General features: G+C 34.4%; 1 protein-coding gene across 1 annotated transcript in view; it reads right to left on the bottom strand.

Moving 5' to 3' along the window:
- Nucleotides 1-27,474, bottom strand: part of LOC129219025 (myosin heavy chain, clone 203-like) — an 86,730-nt gene that overhangs the window by 52,185 nt on the left and 7,071 nt on the right. Inside the window, exons 4-5 of the mRNA XM_054853344.1 lie at nt 4,544-4,619; nt 4,372-4,448 (exon numbers count right to left, since the gene is read on the bottom strand). Coding sequence (XP_054709319.1) covers nt 4,372-4,448; nt 4,544-4,619 — 153 coding nt within the window. The remainder of the gene's footprint in view (nt 1-4,371; nt 4,449-4,543; nt 4,620-27,474) is intronic.

Raw genomic sequence — 27,474 nt, forward strand, 5'->3', positions numbered from 1 at the left:
TAATTAAAAGGGCATTTGAAAAAACTTAATATTGAGTGGAAAATAAGGAATTAATTATATTCAGTAAGTTACCGCCCTATAGCCAGGGCTAAAACAGAAATACGTGAAATACACCGCCAGCTCAGTCAATTCCAGCTGAGGACTGCAGTTTCATGCTTATTAGCACTCATCAGCCCGGCAAAGGAGTGACTGAGCTGGAGGTGGAAAACCTCTTAAGGAAGCCTAGAGTGCCAAACAAACTAATAGCTAATACAGAATTAGCACTGACCAGACAAGTGACCGAAACAAATGGTTTGGTTCAACTCGAATATTGAAGGCAAGGCAGGTATATTCAGTAAGTTACCGCCCCATAGCAAGGGCTAAAGCAGAAATACGTGAAATACACTGCCAGCTCAGTCAATTCCAGCTGAGGACTGCAGTTTCATGCTTATTAGCACTCATCAGCCCGGCAAAGGAGTGACTGAGCTGGAGGTGGAAAACCTCTTAAGGAAGCCTAGAGTGCCAAACAAACTGGTAGCTAATACAGAATTAGCACTGACCAGACGAGCGACCGAAACAATGGTTCGGTTCAACTCAAATATTGAAGGCAAGGCAGGTATATTCAGTAAGTTACCGCCCCATAGCCAGGGCTAAAGCAGAAATACCTGAAATAGCTAGGTATATACGTGAATAGCTGGTCAGTGCTAATTCTGTATTAGCTACCAGTTTGTTTGGCACTTGAGGCTTCCTTAAGAGGTTTTCCACCTCCAGCTCAGTCACTCCTACGCCAGGCTGATGAGTGCTAATAAGCACGAAACTGCAGTCCTCAGCTGGAATTGACTGAGCTGGCGGTGTATTTCACGTATTTCTGCTTTAGCCCTGGCTATAGGGCAGTAACTTACTGAATATACCTGCCTTGCCTTCAATATTTGAATTGAACTGAACCATTGTTCCAGTCACTCGTCTGGTCAGTGCTGATTCTGTATTAGCTGCCAGTTTTTTTGGCACTCTAGGCTTCCTTAAGAGATTTTCCACCTCCAGCTCAGTCACTCCTATGCCGGGCTGATGAGTGCTAATAAGCACAAAACTGCAGTCCTTGGTTGGAATTGACTGAGCTAGTGGTGTATTTCACATAAGGAATTAATTACATGCAACATACCGACAGCCTGATTATCCCATCCACAGACTGCAGGTTCGTCCTTATTATGGACTCATTAGTCTGGAACAAGGAATAACCGTGCTGGAGGGAATTAACTGTTACAGTTAAACACAGTATTGGATTATAAAGAGGGATAAAAGTTGAAGGGCAGCTAATATCTATATAGGGGTTGAACCAGGTATTATTTTTAGGCCCTCATTGTGTAAAAAAGCCTAAGTTTTGAGATTTTTTTTTTATTTTTGTAAAAAAGAAATAATTGCGAATTTCACTTATATTTTAATGGAAAAAAGTTATATAAGGTAAAAATTTAAATGTATACAATGTTTTTTCTCTCTCTGAAAAATCTCTGCTTTACTCCTTTTAAACTTTTTTTTCCTTTGAAAATCCTTATTTTTCTTTACCAAATTCAATCATAGGTGAAATCCATGTTTTCCCATGACTTTCCAGGTGCAAGGACTCCGTAAAATATATATTTAATTTAGAAGTATCTGATCATGAAAGCAAAATGAACCAGCTGAAGTCTTCCAGGTTGAAAGAGCGCTTTTATGATAAAGCAAGACTCTACAATTTTCTAAGTGACCAGTAGCCACTAGAGCAAAAAAAAGCTTAGACCTGTCACTAAACTTTGAAGTACCAAAGAGAGGCAGGGGGTAGTTTTTAGAACTTTCATTGAAAATAAATAAATAAATAAAACCTTGCACATTTTAAAAGAAGGCTTCTCAATACTTATTTATTTACAAGAACATGCATTTTGGAAAATTTAAGCTAAAATAAGTTTTTGAATTGTTTCAGAATGAATAAATGAGAAGTTGGCAAGAAACTACTTTAAATGAAATAGTTTCTTTTTTAGTTTATAACAAAGCCACAGAAGTAATGAGGATGCAGTTGTGAAGATAAAATATCACTTTTCAAGAACTAATAAATTAAAAAGAGAGAAAAAAAAACATGATTCATGCCAATTTTGTGAAATTTTCAACAGTTTGCTTTCAGATAAGCACCTAATTCGGTTTTTTGGAATTTAGGCAATTAATAGTCTTGTCCACTTCCATGGCAACTAACCAAACATGGCAACTATGAGAAAAATTTAAGGTAATAAATTTTTGAATTTGTTGCACAATTGTAGTAATAAATACTTAAAAAAAATTCCCAAGAAATCATAATTTAAATGAAATTGTCAGTTTTTAGCACATTAGCGACTAAAGCAATGAGGAAAAAATAATATTCTGAAGATAACATGTGAAGGGTAAAAATTTGGATTTTCCAAGAAAATAAGAATTGTTAAAAAAAAAAAAAAAAAAAAAAAAAAAAAAAAACCTATTTTTTGTGTTATTTTCAACAGTTTGCATAGCAATAAACTTCCAATTCCATTTTTGAAAACTTAGGCACTTAACGAGTCTTGTCGTAGATTCATTTGTACCAACTGGATGATTGCTTGAAAAAAAAGGTACTTAAGTCAAACAGTGAGGTGTGTCATGTCTAAGAGACATGAAATGATAATTATTTTTGTCAAAATAGATGAAAGAATAGTTCTGAGTTTTAAAGTTCATTAAATAATAAAACTTATTTTAACACAACTAGCTATGGGGCCCAGCCTTGCACAGGCTACCTCAAAAATGAAAGAGATGTCAAGTTGATGTTTTTGTAATACTCGGACATCAGATTCTAATGCTTTAAGCATTAAATAATTGCATGTAATGCAGGGTTAACAAAACATCAGTAAAACATTTTTTTGGAAAAATTCCTATTTAAGTCAATAATAGGTGTCAATAAGAGAAATTATGAGTACTTTCATTTAGCAAAAATATATATTATTATTATTATTCATACATGCATTATCAACTATAATTTGTGCACAGGTCAAACTGAATTAAATCTAATAAACTATATCCAAAATATTTATGTACAATAACAGCCAGCATTTTACACTAAGTGACACATATTGCTTGGTTCATTGCATGAAATTAAAGTATCAAGACTTATTAAATATTAATAGGCTTTTAATGTAAAAATATAGTTTTTTTAAAAAGTGCAGATGGTTGTACAATGGTTATCAATTTATTATTTGCAACAGAATGAAAGAAATAACGTTGATGAGCTAAAAACATATATATAGACGATAAAACAAAAAATAATGCAGCCGAAAAAGAGGCAGAAAAAAGCAGTTTCTAAAATAACCATGAATAAAGAAATAACTTTCATATGCTGAAAAGATTTTAGGATCTTGACCATAAACAATAAAAAAGGCAGATAATAAATAAAGGTTATGTCCGAATAGAGCACCCAGTTAACTCGGTTGGTTGTTTTGATGACGTCAGTCCTGCTGAAACGATTATGCAAAGGATTTTTGTTAACACATATGTCAAATGGCAACAGAAAGAAACAAACATCATTGCTTAGAATAAAAGAGAAACAAAGCTAATTTACAATAAAATTCTAAACCCAAAAATTGAAAATCCGTATTTGTATAGGTAAGTTGTGGCAAAGAGAAGAGCACACTTTATTTTTCCGATGAGTGGATGGTATTTTTTGCTTTCCAGACGAAGCCGAAAATGGGAGGTAAGAATCCTGGAAGGTAGATTTCAAGATGCAGTCTGAAGTTATTCCCATCAAACATCCATATTCACATAATGACAGGTTGCATGGCTTTGTCAAAGCAGAAAATGGTTTGACCACATATACTTGCTCTTGCAGTATTTTATCTTGGGATGTCAAGAAGTAATGCTTGATGGACAATTTCATGCTCTGGAGGTGAAAATTTTGGTTTTCTAAATGCAAAAGCATTGTTTGAACATCATTTAACATTTTATGAACTGCTTTTTCTGAAGTTTGGTGCAGACCCCTTACTAAGGGTGGGAGGACCCCTAAGGGGTCCGATGGCCACAGTTTGGGAAGACCTGCTTTATTGAAACATATAAACTTATACATGTCATCGTCAACAGTTTTACACTATTTAAATGATTTGCTTATTGTTGAGTTTTTTCACTAGCATTTGGAAGGAAGATCAGTTTACATTCACATTGCTTGTACCGCTATTCTTAACTCATTATAAATAAATGCTAAAAGTTTACAAACAGAAAAAAATCCTCTTGAAATATTCTAATTTTTGGTATTAACTAGAGTTTACTAATTTAGCTCACGCCCCTCTCTCTTAGTAATGGGATTTAAATTTACACTAGATTATCTCTGAATACAAATCAGATAATTGCTACTAAATGAGAAGTGAAAAAAATTACCATGTCAAATATACTTGATAAAGCAATCTTCAAATCTTCTTTGTTATTTAACATATCGAAAAGCATTTCCACTTTTGCTGAAAACAAAATTTAAGAAATACTTAAAGTTATACAAATTTAAAACACAGAACAAGCAAAAATAAAAATATAAGATTAAGATTACACAACCTACATTCAGTTCCAGGCAATCCTTCCAGTGCTGCTAATTTTTCTTGCTGAAATTCAAGTTGTTTTTTCAAACTATAAATCTGTAATTGAAGAACATTCTGTTTGAGAAGTGAAATAACAAAATATCATATACAAATAAACCTCTCTACTGTTTTATGTGGTTGAGCTGTGCTCTTGTTCAAGCAAAAATCAATTATCCAATCTGATTACCAATCATTTGCTATTTTCTTCTCTTTTAAAAATATCGTCGTCCCAGAGCAACAGCAAGATATCTTAGTGTTATTCCTGGGATTAGATATCTTACTGTTGCTCTGAGGCGACAATATGTAACTGCCATTGTAATCCGGTAAAAGTTTCAATGTAATTTTATTATTATGTGATACCACCTTAAAAATAAATAAGTAAATTTTAATTACATTAAAAAAAAAAGTGATACACAAATGTCTTGGGCACATGCCAATTACATGGCTATTTGCCTCCTCCCTTCCTTTTTTTAAATAGGAAACCAACATTTATAGTAATCAATGATATTCAAAAATTGGAATAGGCAGATAAGTGAGCTTTCATTGTATTGTGGCTGTGTTGAACATTTCTAGAGTAACAGGTAGTATTGACAGATTTTCAGGACTGCAAGTAATCGAAAATACCTTGAAAAGTAATCAGAGAGTACAATAAGCCTATTCCTCACTATACGGCATAATCTGCTTAAGAAAAACAATCTTGGACTGTTACTGAATATGCATAGCTGCCAACATGCCAATTTAAAATATCTTACAACATTATTCTTACAATATTAAAAAATCTTACAATTGCTATATTTCTATTCTTTTTTGACCATTATGAAGCAAAGTATTAAAATTTAAAGAATTATAATATTTTCAAACCCTTAACTTTACTTGATCTGTGCTTTTATAAGCAAAAAAAAAATAAAAATAAAAAAAAAATAAATAAATAAATTTAAAAATAAGTAAATAAATAAACTTTTACTTCTTTGAACTTAAACTTTGAAAAGTTACTGACTTTGCAGCTTTCAAAAATTTATTACATCAACGTCCATTTCTTCTTGGGAAAATGTCCCAATAATAGCACTTTCAACAGTAGTTTTTGACAGGCCTTGGTGCTTTTTTGTGAAAATATGATGTCTGATGTTGTTAGTTCCTCCGCGTGCGATCCTGATATTAGTACTGAAAACTGAACAAAATGCAACGTTTGGTTCTTTTCATGATTTGAGTATTAAAGAACAATATTTTTAATAACATTCCAGAAATATCTGGTCATATTTCTCAGCACTAGACATTTTAACTTAAATGAATAGCAAACTTTTTAACACCACATATAATTCTTATAACAAACACATCGCTGTGAGTGATAATAGTCAGACAGAATCCTACATGTTCGATGTGTAACGCATCAGAGATTTATGTTTAGGCCACGCCCTTTTGCACGCCGCTGGAAAACCCCACCAATCACGTTGGTACATTCTTGCTGCTTGGCCGCAAAACGTATCATTCTGCGCTAAACTGCTTTGCCAACCGAGATATCGTGCCAAATGTTGGCTTCAAATGAAAGCCTTTAGGAGACGAGTAGCAGAGAATAACAGAAGAGAATTTTTGTGCTTTTCAACGTCGTTTACATCACGCCTTTAGGGGTTGCTCTTAAAAGTGCTGGAAGTAAAAGGAAACTTCAACTGTTCTCAATTTATTGTAAAATTAAAATCAAAAACCTAAAAATCGTACAAATCTGCCTCAAGACCGTACAATCTTACAAAAGTGAAAATCTTACAATGTACGGCTAAATCATACAAGTTGGCAGCTATGGAATAGTATTTTTTATGAAACCAAATTCTTGCTTCTGAAATTGAAAAAAGATTCAATCTTGCACTACCAAACCATGACTAACACTTATATTCACGAGGAACGATTGCATAGTCTTGATAAAAAATATGTAAAGAATGGCGTTATGTTGCTTTCCTTATCTTTGGCAACAAATAGCAAAATGCAATTTACTCTTAATGATAACCACAACTTTTAATGAAAGTTGAGGTTTTCAGAGATGGCTTAAAGTAGGTTTAAAGTTGTCCATTAAGCTATAGCACATCGGAGCAAGTTAGAAAAAAGAAACATTCAGTCAGAGATACGTATTAGTAGCAAGGGAAAAAGAAATGAGGTATTTTACTCAGTTTAGTCATGATTTCACTAAAACAAATGCCATTTTTAAAAAAACTACTAGTCATTTCTGCCTACATTCATAGGCGGATTTAGGACCGAGTTCCTGGGGGGGGGGGGGGGGGGGGGGGGCAGTCTTTTTTTTTTTTGAGCAATATTGGCTGGTTTAGGGTCTTTCTTGTAGTCTGGACAATTTTTCTGTTGATGGCGAAAAGGTCCATTCCCCCCCCCCCCCAAACACTATGTTGTCTTTTTTTCCTGAAATACATAAGGTCCTGTCGTACTTATTTTGTGTCATTTTTTTAATATATTGCCTGCTGCCCTTCTTAAATTAAACCCAAGAAGGTAATGGTGTCCCTTTAAGTAGGGTGTAGAATATCTACAATCTCAGGGTTCGGGGGTTTCTTCCCCGGAGGAATTTTTATAAAATAGATATAAAATTCTGCATTTTTGAGTCTTATGAGGGGTAATTGGAACTAGAAAAAGTATCGGAAAAAATAGGCTAAATTGCAAATTACGATAATACACAGTAAAATTTTTATTCGGGTCAACAAATCAATGACAGCAGCTCTTAGAAAGAAAAAGCGAGGGAGAAAAGAAGAATTGTGCATTGTTATTTGCTTACATCAGCTTTAGGGTCAATTCCATAAGCTTTTGATCACGCCTCCCACCCGCCCACAAATACAACAATGAATTAAATACAAAATGATCAATAGTAAAAAATGCTTTAAAAGAAATGAGGCAGTGAGAAGCAAAGGGATGTAAGTGGACATTTTCAAGTTTTGAGATTAACACGTATAAAGATTATGTCCTAGGTAGGCTTTCATTGAATTTTTTTTATAAATCATGCTATTGAGCAGCACCTACCAGCGCTACTAATACTATCTTTTGCCCCAAGACAGAGGAGGGGTTCATCTACTATTTGTACTGGTTATCTCAAAATTTTTAATTTTTCCACTTGCATCCCTTTGCTTCTCACTGCCTTAAATGGTGTAAAATAAGTAACAAGAGCGTAACATGCTGCCCATTTGAACAATTCATAATTTATACAATTGATTTAAAAAAATGAAGCACACTTTGATTAGGAATGTTAAAGACTCATCTTATTCTTTTCAAGGACTCAAGAACAATTAAAACTATTTAAGGCACTTCATTTGCCCTATCCAGTCTCTGAAAATTAGTATTAGATTGTACAGTTTTACACTATTGTTCTAACTTTGTAAGAAATAACTATTTTAAGTTTAAAAGGAAAAAATGTATAGAATTGTCATTACAACAACTTTTTTTTTCAATTACAAGCAGTGCAGAAAACGGAAAAAAATAGAGGTAGCGCTTTTTTTTAAATACTGCATTCAAACTTAAATAAACAGCAAGATATAAAAACACGTGAGTCACAAAAATTTATCCCAAGTAATATGTTGCAGAAACGTGAGAACCATGATTTTTGCATTTTTGATGCAGGATGGGGCAAGGAGCTGAATTTGACATATTTCTGCATTTCTCCCCCTAATCCCTTTCATTTTTTATAAATTTTTGGTTTGTATCCACTTTTCCAAATTTTCAAGGTTTTCAAGCACTTTAAAGTGAAAGTTATTTTTTCAAGTACCAGACATGGCTCCAAGGGAGGGGCAGGGGGGGGGCAATTGCCCCCCTGTCGGAAACGTCTTGTCCCCCCCCGTCGGGGAAAATTTTGTATTTCGTCGGGGAATCTGTTTGCTTTGGCGTTTATCGTAAATGAAAAATTTTTTCCTCGGATATGAACTCGAAAAACATTAGTAGAAAAAAGTAGAAGTATCTTAAATATGAAAAAAAAGGAAACAAAAAATCAATTCCCTTCGGGGCCACCCACCTTGACACCCGCAATTTAGCCCGAGTCCGTAAGTCCCCTTTTAACGTCGCCCAGATGGTGATAAAATAAGGGCTACGGGGGAAATGGTGTGTTTTTCATCCTTGAAATTTCTATTTATCGATGAGCTGGTATCGACACCTCAGGGTGTCGACGACTAATAAAAGAGTACAATCTCCCCTTGACTATCCACGTCCCTGCCGAATGTAGTGATTTCCGGTGAGACCTAAGGCGTCGTCATCTGGTTATCGGGTTACGAGACAAATACGTACCGAATGACAACAGCCAGGACGAGATGGGGGGGGGGGGGGAGAGGGGGGGGGGGGTCATCGGAGAAAAAACATGCTTCGGAGATTTTTCCTTTTCTATTACATTTGCTAAACAGCCCTTCAGCATGTCAAGTGTGCAGACACACTATTGGTGCGTTTTAAAATATTTCTCTGGGTAAATAACTGCAAGCTTATTTTTCATTTTCACTCTGTAGTTACAAGTAAGTTATTACTATAGTTATTTACAATTTATCTGATTATTGTTGGATTATTCTACAACAAAACATATCGATGAGTAAACGATCCTTTTGCCTCATACAAGGAAGTGTACTAAAGTAGATTTAATTTTTTAGTGTAATGATGTCTTGTGGGCAAATGCTAAACGCAAGAAAAAAAATTCTTTTGACTAATGTAATAAAAGCAAATGCATGTTTAACATTTTAAATACATGTTTCTCAAAAACTTATATTGATCTTGTTTGTAGGCTGCATACTGGGGGATCAGGGGATCATACTAGGGGGCTGCATACTAGGGGGCATAATAGTTTTGCTGGGAATGAAGAAGAAATGAGAATGATTTACTAAACATCAGGTTTGGCACAACTAAACAATCATTGGATAATTAAGCGTCGGGTTGGTATTGCATCAGCGTTGGGTTCTTTTAGAGAAAAATGTCTGGAGGAGGGGGAGGGGTGAACCTTTTAGAAAAGGCCAAATTAAATAAATAAATAAATCATGTGATAAAGGCAATTGAAAAAAATATACATTTTGCTTCCAAATTTCATTTTTTCAGATATTATCATGTAGTCGAAACTCATGTTTCTAACTTAAAGTAAAGCCTGCAATAAGCTGCGCTTAGTCCATACAGCTGCAATTATTTGATTGGACCAGGTCTAATTCAAAAGTCAACATTGCTCCTCCGAAATCGATCAAACCAACTTACAAATTGGTACCAGGCTCAGTCTTGTTTAAGTTTTTTTTTGCAAGTTATGTTCTATTTTTTTTTTTTTAATATGCTTTTTTTCAAGTGCTAAAATAGTGTAAAAAAAGCAGTGCTGCGGAGTCGGAGTTGGACTGATTTTGGAGAGAAGGAGTCTGAATCGGAATTTGTTGGTTAATAATGAAAGAGTCGGAGTTGGAGTCAATTTCCCTCAATGCCTGTAACACTGCCAGTGATTGCTGGGTCGGAGTGAGAGTTGGAATCGAACTGACGTTAGGGTAAAGGAGTCACAGTTGAATGCTCTAAAATTTTTGAAGTTGGAGTCGACCATTTTCCCTCCGACTCCGTAGATCTGCAAAACAGCTCCATGATGGAAATTTTGGGGTAAGACTTAGAATTTACACTTTTTCCTCTTGGTCTGGAAAGTGAGTGCAAACTTAAAATTTGAAAGTATGACAAATTTCAACTGACATGATCAATAAAAAGTTTGAAACTAATGGTTATGCATTTTCGAATCATGAAAAGTGCTTCAAAAAATTTTAAAAATAAAAAAAGGTAGGTATATAGTAAATTTAAAAAAAAAAAGAAAAAACCTTACACAAGATAAAATTGGTGCAATTAATGTTAATCACTTTGATACTTAATAAATTTGTTTATTGTGTAATATCGTCGGCACCATGCTGAACTAACGAATCTAAAAATTGGCTCTTTTCAGGAGAGCCAAAACAAAATTTTGTCCATTAGACGCGTTTAGTTATTTTAAATGTATTAATTTTTATAGATAACTTTAAGTGTAAAATTTATTGATCGAAGTAGTAACAGCCTTTTTTCAGTACTGCGGCAAACCATTGAATTTAAAAAACGAGATTCGCGATTTTTCACCTTCGTTTGTTTATTAAGTTTAGCATGGTGCTGACCATACTATTAAGTTTCGTTTCTTTTTTTTTAATTATTTTTTTTTTTGATTGCACAACACACACACATTACTTTTGTTTTGTGCATTCAAAACCCTGAACCAAGTCTGAGAAGTTGGAGTCGGACTGATTTTGAGGTAGAGAAGTCGGAGTCAGGAGTCGAAAGTCTAAAACTTCAAGAGTCGGGGTCGATCATTTTCAATTAAAATCTGCAACCCTGCCGGTTCTTGTGGAATCAGAGTCGAAAGCTTTAAAATTCCCGAAGTTGGAGTCGGTCATTTTTCTTCCAACTCCTCAGTCCTGCTTAGAACTACTGGTGTGACTATTCATTTGTATAATTTGAATCTCGCTTACTACATTTTAACTTTTATTTTCTATTTCAAACATGCTTCGGCGGCCCACACATTTTCTTCCAAATAATCTGTGATTTGCAGGATGATATTTTTAAAAATCTAGGAATGAAATATGTTGGCGGCCCCTATGAAACTATCATGATTATTTATATGATCAAAAGAAAGAAAGGAAGGAAAAATCATGGATTTATTTTTATACTATTTAATTGCAAAATCCAATGTGGCCCGCCGGTTCCATCCACCACCAGCTAGGCCTAATCGATGTAGACCTTTTATTACCATAGAAAATAATTAAAATCCGTAAAAATTTGCACCTTTTGTAATTTTTTTAGGGCAAAATTTTTATCCGTTTCCAGTTTCTATTTGTTATCAAATAAAATACTTGTAATTGGTTTTAGCAAGCAAGGCTCTTCAAAAGATATTCATTTTTTTCTCTTGATTCTTCTTTTGCAATAGCAAAACTTAGTAGTTGTGATTGTATTCCCTTTTTCGTGCTTTCCCAAGTTATCTCGGAAAAATAAAATAATGAAAGAAAATATAAATAAATTTAATTTTATACATGTTCTGACTCGCGAGGTTCATCTTAATATAAAACTAGGCATTGGGCTCAAGTTTCTTTTGAATTTTTTAACTTAATATTAGTTACTGTTCTTCTGCTTACTTAAGATGTAGATTTCTCTGCTCCCCATTAAATATGTTGATGAGCTAGTGGATGAGCTCTGCTATGCTCTTGAGCCCTAGAGTTTCCACCCCGTAAATTTGTGTGTTTATAAGGTTTGATTACGGAAGAAGGAGGGGGGAGGAACAGGGGTGCCCACAGTGGGGGATTATGGCGCAAGTTGCGCCATCAAAATTTTTGAGGGGGATTTTTTCCAGACGGTTTTTCCTTCTTTAGAACATGAAATTTTTGAATTTTGGAAAGAAAAAATATTTAAACTCAATCAACAAGAAATAGATGCATTAATAATACTTTTTTCATACTCAGGGTCGCTGCCGTAGCACCACCCCCCCCGTTTTTTAGAAGTGGGGCCGCCAATATCATTTTGGCGATGCAAGTAACGAAGAAAAAGGGAAATTCTCCATTGTTTTGAAAAATTAAAATATTAATTATAAATGAACAATTGAAATAATAGTGACAAAAAGAATTTTTTCTGTAAAATTTTAATCGAAAATGTAATCTTAAGATACAATTTAGGTACATCCATGATTCTCTTTTATTAAGAAGATCTAAGTAAGGGCCGCAGAAATGTACGTTTCAAACATTTTTATTAACGCAAAAAAAATATTCAGTACAGCACACTCTTCACTAGGCCGCAGAGTGGATATGTCTGCCTAGTCGGAAACTATGGGCTCGGCTCGAATTACTGTGCATAGAGTAAAATTAGCATAATGGGAGGGAGGGCCGGCGACAAAACTAACATGGTGCACGCCTTGTCTCTCGGCGGCCCCGGTTATACAAAACCGTGCTTCATAGTTCATCAGTAAAAAAAAAAAAAAGAAATTAATAAATAAATTTAAAAAAAAAAACATGAATAAGTAGTACAGCTTTATTAGGACAGCCCATAGGATAGGAGTCGCCGAAAACATTCCCATATGGTTTTTGTTTTTTGATGAAAAATGTCCTGAAAATCATTGCTAAAGAGGAGAAAAATGTATGATTCGCAGAAATAAATTTGAAAGAGAGAGAGGGAGAGAGGAAAAAAACAGTTAAATGCAAAGAGAGATTCAAAGTATCGTATAGTGAATACTCACACCAAAAATTCTAAATGTTTGAATGTGAAAATCGTAAGTAAATCAAAGTTTGATCAAGAGATGCAGGTGGCATATTTAAATTAAAATGAAGTGGAATAGAGACCTAAGGTATCGCAAAAAATTACCACATCCGTTCAAAATGTTAAGAGTCCTTTTTCTAATGTAGCAAATGCTTGTATTTCAGGAAAAGAAAAATATTAGACTTGGAATTGAAAACTTGACTATGGAAAATCCAACTAAATAATCGTGTTTGGCAAAGGAAAATTTGAAAAAAAAAAAAAAAAAAAAATGCCACAATATGTTTATCAATAATTAAAATTTACAACGAAGATAGGAGGGTCGTAGCCAAACTGAAAGGAAGAGTGGGGAATTCCAAACCCTTCTTTTTACGTCCCCAAAGCTGGCCTGGAAGTGAGTTTTTAAAACTTTGGTTTTGAAAAAAATCCCGGGAAAACGTTCTCAAACCCATCTCTTACTCTAACGTCACTAAAGATGGCATACACTTGAGTATTTAGGACTGCAATTTCGAAAAACCGTGAGAGTGCTCCCAACGTAATCTATGAGAAACGCTCTCTCAATTAATCATTCATCATCATTCAAGGCTGAATAAATTTCGTCTTTTGGCCTTCCATTTCAAAAAACTTCCCTGAACTGTCCCAAAACTGTCGTCCTCCAAAGATCCTCAAAAATTTCATTATTAAGGCTTAAATTCAGAAAATTTTCGGCGGAGATCTCCAAAACCATCTATCTCTCTAACATTATTTAAAATCGTCTGCGATTCAGGGCCGAATTTAGCTCCATGTCGCCCCTAGACAGATTTGAAATCTGCCGCCCCCTCCTCCTTAAAAGAAGCAAAATTTTCTTCACTCAAAAACACGCAAAACGTGTTCCTGAAGTTTGAACTGCCAAGCTTACGAAGAAATGATGACGTTTCATAGTACGGGGTGTCCCGGTGGGAGGTCACAGTGATCCAAAAAATTCCATATTCGGCAAATTTTGCTGACGATTACGATTTGAATAATTTTCTGTTATTACGTTCACTTACTTGTGTTCTTAGAACTCTTCACTGTTTGATGGTATTTCATTAGTAAATTGTAATTGGATTACAATACAAAGAGTCGAAAGTTTCCGCTTTTGAAAAGTGCCTATTTGAAAAAAATATATCGCGTTTAAAAAGTTTTTGAAGACTCTTTTTCGTTCTACGTGGTTTTTAATTTAGCATGCTTCCTTTATTTAAAATCTCTCAGCCATTTTCACTCGTCACTCATTTTTATTGGCTCCGAGACTACTAACAAAAACAAACCTACTAACAAAAAAACATCCTCCTACTAACAAAAAACAATTTTTGAATATTAATAATGTAAAAAAGAAAATAAATGTCAATTACTTAAGAAACCGGTATTGAATAAACTTTAGTATATCATTAAAAATTTTAGTCACACTCCAATCTTGTTGTGACTTCTGGCCAAATGCAACATTTTCTGAAATCGATACTCGCTTGTCGTCTTCAGTTACTGTTTTACACTGCTCTATTAACATGATTTGAAAATCATTTGATTTTCATAACATGTATGAAAGTAATCATTATTAAATTACAACAAAAAATTGTCCCTATGGAAAATAAAAGTGCTAATATTTTACTTTCAAGAATTAAAAATTTATAAAACGTATGGTTAAAGCAAAATTTGCCACCCTTAAAAATTTTGCCGCCGTAGGCAACTGCCTACTCTGCCTATTGGTAAATTGAGCCCTGCTACGATTGCGTTAATTGAATCTCAATTTTGAAAATTTGCCAGCGGAGGACTCCAAATCTATCCACTCCTTAACATTACCAAAAATCTAAAACTGCAATTTCAACAGATTGAAATTTTTTCCAAAGAATCCCCGCCCCCCCCCCCTCTCTCTTTCGCCAACATCATCGAAAATGTCTTAAATCTCGCTTTAGAGCTTCAATTACACAAACATTTCTGGTCGCGAGCCCCTTCAAAGCTCCCCCCCCCCTTCATCGAAGGTTGGCTTAAATTACGTTTTCGGAGCTTTAATTTCAAAAAACTGACGGTACACTAAATTTTACCAAAAAAAGTCTACAATTGCATTTTTAAGGCTTCAAAAATTTCAAAACCTTTCGGGGTTGGGGGGGGGGGGTTCCCCCGCATCTCTCTTCCCTTTTAGTGTCAAAATAGATCGTCTAAAACTGCATTTTTCAAACTACAATTTTCAAAATTTTCCCGGGGGAGTGCCCCCAGACCTCCCCCTCCTTTGCGTGTCACAATTAGAAATAACTCACAATTGGGAATGTGTGCTTGAAGTTTTCATTTTGAGAAATTATAGAACGATGATGCCGTTGTGTCTCTTCCTCCCTTAACATCACCATATAGATCGTCTAAAACTGTGTTTTTCAAATAACAATCTTGAAAACTCTCGGGGGAGAGCCCCCGGAACCCCTCTTCTGAACATAATTAAATATATTGTATGATTGTGTTGGGAACTTAAATTTGGAAAAATTATCGGGAGAGGCTATCCTGGACCTCCTCTCCCCTTTCTCCCAAACTTAAAATATAGTCTAAAACTACGTTTTTATGTCTTCAATTTCGAAGTAATGCAAGAAGGTAGTCCTCCGACACCCCCTAATTCTGATTGAATATTATCCTTACGATTAAATTTATATTACTAGTACTAAGGTCTAGTAATATGATTTTCCCTGCTAAACAAGAAGTCAAATCTTCTCTCTCTCTGCGTATTTGAACTTGAGTTTGAAACAATTAAGGGGTCACCAAAAGCGTACCCCCTCTCCCTCCAGCTTTTTGACCTAACGACGGCCCTGGTACTCTTTCCAAAACTTAATGACCGTGTCTTTTTTTCAATGAAGGTAACATCACAGATGTCATGGAGTTGGTGTCTGTTTCAAAGCTGGATCAGACGATTTGATTTCTTTTCAATTTCTTATAAATTTTCTGGAAGTAGCACAGTTTTACATGATGAATCGTGAGACAGTGATGAGAAGGAGAGAGGTCGAAAATGTTTTATTGCTTGTAACAATTCTCACCAGTATGCTCTTAGTCTTTCATTGATTCATTTGCACCCTGACAATCGTTAAGAACTAGCTTAGAAGTTTGCGAATAACATATTTTTTATCCCTCCAATCGAAAATTAATATATTTTCTTCATTAACTAGCTTAAGCTGATGAAAAAATTTTCTCATTTCACTTTACTCCCATCTTCTCTATCATTTTTAAACTGATTGTTTCAATTTATCACTAGATGATTTTTATTAAAACTTTCAGTGATGTTGGTTTTCGCTGATGGAAGTAGAACAGTCTGTTCTTAAGGTGTTTAGAATATTTTTCGTAAATCATATTTACTTTCGTCTATGTCTGATATGTATAGATGGATATTTGATTCGTTAAAGTTCTCGAGTTTTGATTTTCGATGTTGCTGAATATCTGAATCCATTTTTGAGGATTTCCAAAAAATATCTGTCACGGTATGTGTGGTCCTTCAATTTTGGAAAACTTGCAGGAGAGCGCCTCCATTGTAACACCTGAATAACACCTTATTTATCAACAAGAGTCATCTGAAACTGCGTTTCTAGTACTGCAATTTTGAAAAATTTGTAGGGGAGAGCCTGATTCCCCCCTCTTTCCTTAACACGATCAAAGACAAGCATAGAACTGCGTTTTTGGAGTATCAATTTCAAAAAATTGCCGGGGGGATGGCACCGAAATTCACCTTCCACTTACCTTATCAAGATCTATTAAAACTGCGTTTTCGAAGTTACATGCTCGAAAATTTAAGTAGAGCGCCCTCCCCCCCCACTCTCGTCAACATTAGTAAAAAATTGTCTAAAATTTGGTTTTCAGGGCTTTAATTTCGAGAAAATTCCAGGAGAGCTTCCGAAAAGTAGTATTTTTCTTAACGTCACAAAGGTTGGCTACAATTGCGATTTTAGAGCTTCAATGCTTTGCTCCCAACCATAGATAGCGTTTTTAAGACTAATTTTGAAAGTTTTCCTGAGGCGAGCCCTAGGATCTCTTCTTTACCTAACATTACCAGAGATAGTCTAATACTTCGTTTTTAGAATTGCAATTTTGAAAACAGAGCCCTCCTTAACACAACGTTAGACTATCTACAATTGCACTTTTTAAAGTTTCAATGTTGAAAAATTACCGGGAAGGGGCCACCAAACCTTGTATCCATCCAACATCACCAGAGATCGTCTAAAACTGGCTTTAAAAATAACAATTTTGAAAATTTTGCGGGGGAGAAACCCCCGCCCCCCCCCATCTAAGTGACAATAAAATAAAATTCATATTGTATAGATTTATATTGTATAATTCTAATAATGACTCCATCCCAAGTCAGAAAGTTGAATTCCCTCTCCCTATAATTATTCATACGTTTGAAAAAAAAAAGAGGTGTAGCAAAATTCAGGGATACCCAAAACTTGTTTATTCAAGCTCCACGTTGTAAAATTTGGGAAAAAAAGGCGGGTCAACAATCCAACAGTATTTCAGTTCAAATGGTATTTGTTAGCGCCCCCCCCCCCCTCGTGAATTTGACTGGAAATTAAACACTCTCAAAACTTTTATGTTTAATCCGATTCGAAAGCGAGAAAATTTTTGGGGGGGAATTTGCGCCATTGAGCTTAGGGGGGATGGGCACCCCTGGGGAGGAACACTGAATATCTTAATTGGTCATTAACCCCATCACCCTAACGTTACAAAACATGACCTACAATTTTGTTTCTTTAATTTTAGAACATTTTCGGTTGTGCACCTCGACTCTCACTCCCTGCAAAATACCATTACAGATCGACTAAAATCTCGTTTATTGGACTTCAATTTCTTAAAATTATTTGGAGGTGAGCATCCAACCCTTGTCTGCATGAAATCACTGAAGATCATTTAAAATTGCGTTTTCAGAGCTACAATTTCGAAAATTTTCCGGGGGAGGACCCCCCTCATTTCTGTAAGAGCAACATTACATTCACAACTACATTAATGCTGCTAAGTTTCTTTCTCTGCATAAACTCTGTAGAGCACACATTTTTAATGATTTTACATCATATTCAGATTTTTCGTCAAATTCTACTTCTTATACTGTTCTAGTTTATTGATCTCGCGATATGAACCTGCTCACAAAAGCCTAGTTTCATGTTTTTAATTTTAAATTTAATTTTCTAATTATTTTATTTTATCTTTATTAAAATTTTTATTGTTTGCTTTTAATTTTTATGGGGAATTCCTGTTGTTAGATGCCAATAATGATTAGTTTCTTTATCACCTAAATTGGAGGGGGGGGGATCTTGCAAACTAAAATTTGGCTATGCCCCCCCCTGTCGGGAAAGCTTGCCCCTCCGTCGGGGATTTCCTAGCGCCACCACTGGTATTTTAAGGAATAAGTCATGAATTTTTCAGGTGGTAAATCCGTTTTTTTTTTTAAACTTTTGTTTCTAATGCGTTGAAATAATCATTAATTATTTTAAGCATTGCAGCTTTGCAGCTGAATACATAGCTCATTATTTTCACTTATATACTTGCCCTAATGGTTTTCAGTTCAAAATTATCGCTTTCAACACATTTTCAGCAACCCAGTGACAGCTTTACTACTTGTAATTTAGTGTACAGTCCTCCCTCCCTCTCATTAGAAAGGGACAGTCGGTATTCTCTTCATTTTCACTTCTGAACTATTCAAAAAAGAAAACAAAAACATGATTTTTCTTTTAAGATTTTGGAAGATGTGTTATTGTATATAAAGTCCTCCAAAGACTGGGGGGGGCATTGCCCCCCTTCGCCCCCCCATAAATCCGCCCATGCCTACATTTTGGCTAAAATTGTTGCCTTCTTATCAAAGTAATAGCTTGATAGTCGCCAGTGACCAGCATCTTCCTTCTAAAGTTTCAGTGTACACTAGGGTGGGCCGAAAAATCTTTTTTTGGAAATCTGTTTTTGGATAGTGCGGAAAAGTTGCTATATGGACCCGTTATTACCCATAAAAAATTTCGCTAAATTTGTTTAATATTTAGCCGGCGCTATTTGACCTTGAAAAACTGAAAAAAAGGACAAAAATGCACTTTTTTCAAAAAAAAAGGGGGGGGGGGGCAAAAATAAAAGTTTGAAGCTAGTTTCAACAAACACTAGAAGTATCTGTTAGTGCATTAGTTGAAATCCTCAAAGATTTTTAGACATTTCGTAGAATATTTAGCTACGCTCCTTTAAGACTGAAACATTGGAAAAATGAAAAAAAAAAAAAAAAAATTAAAAGTAGTTTCGAAATAAGTAAGTACTGAAATGTTACGCAATACGTTACCTAGAAAAAACAGTGAAAATTCAATCAATTTTATGCGACATTTGTACGCCAATTTTAAAAAATGCACACACTCAAATAAAAAATAGTTACATAAGATGCTAATTTTTTAATCTTTGGTTCCAGTAGTTTCTTCGGGATAATAAACGGCGCTCAACTACTTCTATTATTCCTAAGATTATTTTATAACTATTTTATATATATTTGACAAATAGAGCGCTTGAGTATTAAAAAAATATGAATCCTCTGAAGTCCTTTAAACTGATTAATAAATTGAACGCAAGTATTCTTCTTTAAGAAATACTGTAATTCTACACCTCCACAGCTGGGAGTTAAGCAATTAAAGGGGTCCTCTCTTGCGTCCAATGTCCACAATGAGTTGCCACTGAGGCATCTTATACTGGAATTGGACGGTTGCACAAAGTGGCCACATTCATATTCTGGAGCTATCGAACAACTTCTTAGAGATTGTAAAAAAATCCGGTGGTCAAATTTGATAAAATTGACTGCAATCTTCTGGTTTTGGACATGGAAGATATAAAAAATTTAAGTATTGAACAACAATATTTGTATAGAATCTGTCTTGCCGTAAAAGATGGTCAGTTGTGCTTCTAGCGTGGCTGACAGTAGCCCAGGAAAACTCAGTCGTGCGCGATGGCTGACAACTGCAAACCATTTGTTATGCTTATATATAGTCCATCAGAAAATCTTACAATACTTGTAAAGTATGTAATGTTAGTTTATGCTCCAATGTGGTTTGAAATAAAAATAAAACCGAACTGCCAGTACGGCGCCCAACATTTTTGGAAAATGATTTCTCTTGGAAGGCAGTTTCCAGACAACGTTAAGGAGATAATTTTCTAAGTTCTCTCAAGTAATGCATATTTCGCTCATCCTGAACAGCTACTGTTGACAATGTTGTTTGACTCAAGAAAATACATTCGGGAATTAGCTGTTAGGCGCATTCTGAACTCTAGAAATAAGAAGACGAAGAGCTCGGATGCTGTACGATTTTTTGAGCGTCCCAAACTCAATTTTGAAGCCGTTGATTATGTTGATTTAGTTGATTGGGAAAACTGTGTTGTAACAGAACCAACTCTTACAATGCATCTAAAAGACCAACAATGGAAAGAAATGTGCAAAGAACATTCTACAGAGTTTACTTTCGAAAAATTTCCCTGTCACACGCAAGCTGTGAAACGTTGTGTGAAACTAATAACCGAAGTTGCAATAAAAGTTCGTGGTGAAACTGCACGAGATGGATACATTCGTGCAAAACTTCTTGCTAGGAAAGAACTTCCATCATTTGATAACAAGGGACAATATTATTCCAAAAAATAATATTCATTATGCATGAGGTATTATAAATCAAATTTTAAGATTTCTTTTTTAAAATTTTGTTATCTATACATGTAATTCTAGAAAATGTATGATACTATTGCGTGATAATAATTACTATGATTAATAGTGCTATTCAATTAATTAGTCTATGATTTAATTTTGAAAAATAATTTTCACATTGGTTTTTAAAGAAATTCAATATTTTTTCATTTTTCTCCAATTTTTGATGTCGGAAAAGAGCGGTTAAATGCTCATTAAAATCAATGAAACATTTTATGGGCTTGAACTGGCTCATTATATAACATTTTCGGTGCATTCCAGCAAAATATTTGGAATTTAGTTTTTTAAAAAAAGTTTCGACAAAAATTCATTTTTCTCTTTTTTTACGGTTTTTCAATGTCAAATAGCGCCGGCTAGATATTTTTTAATATCCAAGAAATTTTTTGTGAGTGCTAACTAGCTCACTACGCAACTTTTGCGCGCTATCCAAAAATTGATTTCAAAAAAAATTTTTTTTCGGCTTATTTCGGCCCACCCTAGTGTACACCTTTATATTTTTAAACTGAAGTACAGTATACCTCTAGCTACTTTCAAGACTGCAGCGTGGAACATAACTAGTATCCATCTTACAGGTTGTGGTCCCTTCAGAATTGGTTCAGGCTAAGTGTTTTACCTTAATGGCTTTGTAAATATCCCTGCCTTCTTCAGAGCAGGATTGAAGCCTAAGAAGATCAGACTATATCCCGGATGGACTAGAGTTTAGAAACCTAGAAAGTAATTATAGCACCAGTGGAGTAGCTAAGATTCTGTTTTGGGAATGGACCAAATGCTATTATTAAAGAAACAATCACATCAACTATTTTTCTTTAAATGTGCTGGGTGATTCCATGAAAATTTCATCTTTTATGATTTTTTCAAAAACTAATTTTATTGTAATGATTTAAAAAATTATTTCACTTTTTTATTTGTCAACTTTATATGAGCCAAGTGCAAGAGTTTTGTTGTTGTTGTTTGATTTTAAATATTGTCACTTTAATTGTCAATAATGAACTTATCAATTCTTGTCTTCCAATTCAATACACAAGCTTCATTTATTTTATTCCAATGAATGAGATTAACAGTTTCTTGTTGTTACTTAGGAATCTTGAAAGTCCTTATCAGTTAAATAATTTATTTATTAAGAACCAAAAGAAATTACATTTAAGTTTAATTGAAAAAACGTCATTTTGTCACAAAGCAAAAAATAACGTGCAAATTGAAAAATTGGGCAAGAAAATTTTTCTGTTTTGCTTTTCATGTTTTAAATGTTAACAATGAAAGGAAAAAAAATGCTAACTTAAATAAAAATTATTTCACTGCAATTACTTAGGCTATTGTGTTTCATAAAAAAATCATTCCGTCACGCATGGAATTGCTGTTAATTTTAAAGAATGGGATGGCTGGAGGAATGGGACAGCTGCATTACATCCAAAGAAAATGCCTCAGACTCTTTCTTGATTCCAATTTACTCCTTGATAAGAAATAGTTTTTCTTTTATTTCTGCATAAATGCAGCTGTCTCACTCCTCTTGATTCGCACTATTGGTTATCCCGGATGCTTTACAAATAAACTTAAGATTTATTTATGAATTATACAGTTTAAATAGTTTTTAATTAAGAGACCCAAATAAATTTACCTTTTTACTACCAATCAAAGGATTAATAATTCACTTAAGTTTACACAGAGAAAGTTTTTAAGAATCACAAATTGAGAACTCTCTTATTAAAAAAAAACTCCAGTTATTTCCTCATTACAGGCTTTGCTTTCCCTGTATATTTACATAAGAAGAAGGACATTTAGGTGCTCTTGACCAACAGTGCTCTTAAAATAAGTCTAAGGTCTTCACTCTTAAAACATCAATAATGTTTTTTTTTACCATCAATTTCATCTTCCGCACAACGAATTCTCCTCATAGAATGGAAACAAAAATTCTAATTGAGTATATTTTGACTCAATCAAATCATCATTTTGGTTTCAATTCAGAGATTCAATGACTTTGCTACTGATAAAGACTTTAAGTTAGGGATGCACCGGATAGTGATTTTGTCGGATACCGGATATCCGATGCCCCCTTACCTGCCGGATTCGGATATCCGGCATTTCGATTGCATTACATGTTCGTATATTTTTCTACAACGCCATTTCAAAACAATAAATCAAACTTGTTCCACGTATCATTTCTTTAAAAACATGTTAAGTACATTCAAATGTACTTTTTTAGAGCCTCTATATTTTAATTTAGGAATTGTGCTATATATAAAATGAAACATTAAAATATTGTTTTATTTCGACATATTTTTTCGAAAGAGACAAACTTTCGGCAAAAATTAATTCTGTATGTAATGTACACATGGTTTAAACTTTTAATTATTCATAGTTGAAATCTTAAAGGTTGTATAATGAGTCGTATTTGTTATTAGATTTGCATGACGTGTAGAAATTTTTTTGAACTTCATCATAAAGTAATACATTTTCTTGTTTCCAATTTAGAAATAGCAAAAAATAAAACTTTGCTTATAAATCATTTTTATTACAGATAATACACGTGTAAAAATTTTCTAACATACAAGTTAAAAAAGAAAATATTAAAACAGGGCCAATTTGATTTAAAAAATAAATAAATAAACTTAAATAATCTCAACTTAAAATTTTACTTTAATTCCAGAAATAAAGGTACATTTTCTCTAAAGATGCAAATTAGCATCTTAAATACAGGGGTGCCCCCCCCCCCCAAGAGCAAGGGCCCACCCCCTAAAAACCATAAATTCCTCCCTAAAAGAAAGCCCCCCTCCCCCAAAAAAGAGAAAATACCCCTAAAACACCCCCCCCCTAGGTGGGCAACCCAGTTAACAAATTAATAAACTTATGCTAAAACTTATGCTCCGTTTTTTCTTTATTTATATTTTTAGTTCATACAGAGATTATTTGAAGCCTGAGAATTCGAATTTCACTTGCCCGATCTGCCACCCTCCCTTCTCCTTCCTCTAAAATGTGTCATGCTTTCATTAAAATGAATTGTACGTTAGTTCTGATTTTTTTTTTGTGGATGGTTTTTTTTCCAGGTAGATTTCAACTCATTTTTACGGAAGTGGAATAACTTAAAAAAGGGGGAGAAAACTTTTACGGATAACTAAAAATGGAAAAAATACAAACGCAACACAAAATTTTGGATATAAATGAATGCAATGAAAGGATTTTAGCATGTGTAGAAATATACAAGCAAATATAATTTCGAAAATAGTTCGTTTGTACAACTGTGCGCTCTGGGTGCAAGCATCGACTACATCATTGGTCACTACATATTGGTTTCTTGATGGTTCTTCATCCTTTTAGTATCACTGAAAACGGAAGTTTCCACACCGTACTACACTAAACATTGCTTTGTTTCAGAGCAACTATTCCGCATTTTTCATTAGTTTCTTTCATTCTTCGTTTTAATGTTCATGAGATATAATGGCACCAAAGCGTGCATTATTAAATTATTAATACACTGTAACTATATTATTGTTTTATTTACATGTCTCTCTCCCATTGACCATTAATTTTGTACATCGTAACAGAGTTTTATGTTGAATAATACAGCTTTTTTTTTATGCAAGAAACGGTAATATATAGTTAAGAAATGGTTCAAAATAGTGTGAGAGGTGTTTACAAATGCCTAAAATTTTTTAGTGTGTTTCTAAAAATCCGAATTCATACATTTTTCTACTACGCTAAATTTCAACTTACGCGAGAGGAGTAGTGGCGAGAAGAGTAGTGGAATGCATTCCTCCCGCAAGTCGGAACTTGACTGTATTTTAATTTTCAACACGGCCACTCCTCCAACTTCAAATGCTTTGATATGAACCATTTCAAGGTCGACTTTTCACTTCAGCGTGTTAAAGCAGAGAGAGTGAGAGAGGGAGGAAGAAATTATTGGCAACATACCGTCAGCAGATTCGCGAAGGAGGGGGGGGGGACGCGGGGGAATGCCAGAAGCTAGGTTTGAAGAGGAATGGACGTTTTTGAAGCAGCAATTAAAAGAGAAAGCATCATCAAAAAGTTTATGAAACAGTGAAAGCTTTAACTGAAATTTTTGTAAAAGTAAATTCAAAATTAAACCCTCATTTCCTACCGGATAACCCCACATCAACCCCGGATATCTCTCACATTTTTACCGGATAACTGCCTGGATATCCTGCAAAAAACTGTCGGATATCCGGATCGGATACCTCATAGTTCCGGATAGTTAAAAAATCAGCCGGATAGGCCGGATACCGGATAGTTACCGGATATCCGGTGCATCCCTACTTTAAGCAGGGCAGGTTTTCGATATTTCTGCAGTGGGACAAAAAGACTTGAAACTGCAGCCCTTAATCGTCTTTTTTTAAGTTTCATTAGTAAGTTTTAAAAGAAAAAAAAAAGAAGCAGATAGAGGGTGTGTTTATAAAATATAAAAGAAGTTGAACTTTGAGGAACACTATATGTGAAAATTATTGCTTGGACGGCAAGATAGATACCAAAAGTTACAAGTCCTAAAAACGTGATTTTAAGCAGTCTTTGGATGATCAGAGGAAGGACGGAGCAGGGGGATCAGAGAAGCTCCCAAAGAAATTTTGTAACTTAAAAGCCTCAAAAACAGACTTTGATTGCGTAAGAGACAGAAATAGGGAGGGATTTCTTCTTGTGGAGAAAATTTCAAAATTGGCACAGAAAATCGTAATTATAGGCATTTTTTTTTGTCATATTATATGAAAAGGTGGGATAGCCTTCCTAATTTTCTCCGAAATTGAAATTAATTTTATAGTAAACATAGTGAATTTAGGGGGCCTGAAGCTCCGCTCAAAAGTTGTCTGAAATAGAAGTATTAAAGATGCTATTTTGAGAGACATTAGATGAGATGGGGGAAGAAGGGAAATAAAAAGCAGTATTAAGGATAATATTTGAAATTTAATTCTTAAAGACAAAATTTCATTCTATCTTTGGAAGTAGCGTTAAGGAATGGAGGTTTGGAAATTTATCGAAATTGATGTCCATTTTACTTTAGCTTTGATGACATTTGGGAGAAAGTCAGGTTTAGGGATATGCTCCAGAAAGGTTTTGATACTGAAGTTTTAAAAATGCAGTTTTATTTGATATGCGAAAAGGTAGAGCAGGGAATAGCAGCTCTTTTTCAGCCATTATGGCCCATTATATCGGCATAATTGTCTATACAAATCTTCCATATAGGAATTTTAATGTAATCTATCAATTAAGGCGCCAACTCTTTGTAATGCCAACCAATACCGTGCCCAGGAAAAAAAATCGACTTTTTTTAACACTAAACTGACTATTATTTAATTATGATTTCCGTCTTCAGTGTTAACAAGTGTAATAAGCGCTATTGGTTATTAAAGCTAAGAACTCTAACATGTTTTCAGGTGAAAGTGCCCTGTGGAGAGTTTATTAGCGATAAACTTGAGATATACTCTAGCTTGTGGTCTGTGAAACACGATCAGCGATTGAACAGGGAACAGGGTCCATTACTTTGCTAACCTGCGACTGCATATCCCACACCAGGCTTTGCTTTAAAACACTTTTAAACTCTTGCAGCTAAAGGACTCATGGGATGAAAGATGAAATTAATCCAGAAAGTCATGTCAATTGTTGGGGACATGAAGGTTCAGTGGAAGTTGAAAAACATCATGCATAAAGTTAAGTAAAAATAAGGAGATTCGGAATAACATTGACGAACTGACTGCTTTGCAAGATCTTCTTACAGCAAATGAATGTATAGATGCGGAAAAATCACATTCAATTTTTCAAGATTTGACTCATGAGGAAATTATTGGGTCAGCAATTCTCGATTCAACTAAAGCAGAACCTTAGAATGAAGAAGTGATCATTAAATATGAATCTACAAAGAATGCAGTTGGAAACTAACAAGATGTTGGAGGTACATGCGATTAATAGAAAAGAGATGAACTATTTTCTTGCATTAGAAAAGGACATAGAAAGAGTTACTTTAGAAAAAAATGTCTAAGTAGCATTTGAAAATATTTTGTACCATAGAAAACATTATTAAGATAAGATACAAAATGTTGAAAAACACAAATATCTCTTTCTATATTATATTTTTGCATTTTTTGAACAAATACAGGTAAGAACACGCTTTAATTTGATCATATTTTTAAATATTAATGTTCGAAATGTCTATGTAATCTTATTCTTTACAACTTGATAAACGGCCAAACTTAATATAACGCCACCGCACAATCGGATCCAACAGTTGCGCTATACAAGGGCGGTTCAATAAGTACCCGTTTTTGACGACAGAGGGCGTTCCTGAGGGAAGTTGGTGTTATCGTGGGCTGCCATCTATCAAAGGGCAGCAAAACAAATGTCAGACTGCTGGATAGGTTAGTTTGGATTTAGTAACCATTCGAGAAAGACATGTATCATGATTTTCGCTAATGGGTCATTTCACGGTATTTTTGACATTTATGTAGAGTCTGTAACGTGACCTTTTTTAGCCATACATTTTTAATTTACAGTTTGATTTGCAAACTATTTGAATATGAGTTGGTGTGTTGGTAGAAAAAGCTCAAAATAAAATATGCTAATCAAACAGCAAATTAAAAAAGTTATGGCAAAAAAGGTCACGTTACGGGCTCTACATAAATGTCAAAAATACCGTGAAATGACCCTAATATGGAAAAAGAGCAGCATCGTTCGGTAATTCTCTTTTTATTTTTGGATGGGAAAAAATGTGAGGAGATAAAAGCAAAGTTGGATGCTGCTTATGGGGACTCTTCGCCATCTATGACTGCAGTTAGAGATTGGTTCAACGAATTTAAACATGGACAAACATCCGTTTTTGATAAGGAACAACCAGGACGGATTTTTTTGAAAAAAAGACCTCATGGATTTTTTAGTAAAAGAAAGAATGATCACTGCACAATACTACAGTGAGTTATTGGATCACTTTGACAAAAATTTGAAGGAGACATGGCCGCACTTGGCAAAAAGGAAGATTTTGTTTTACCAGGACAA

The sequence above is a fragment of the Uloborus diversus genome, chromosome 3, assembly GCF_026930045.1.
Source record: "Uloborus diversus isolate 005 chromosome 3, Udiv.v.3.1, whole genome shotgun sequence".
Lineage (NCBI taxonomy): Eukaryota > Metazoa > Arthropoda > Arachnida > Araneae > Uloboridae > Uloborus > Uloborus diversus.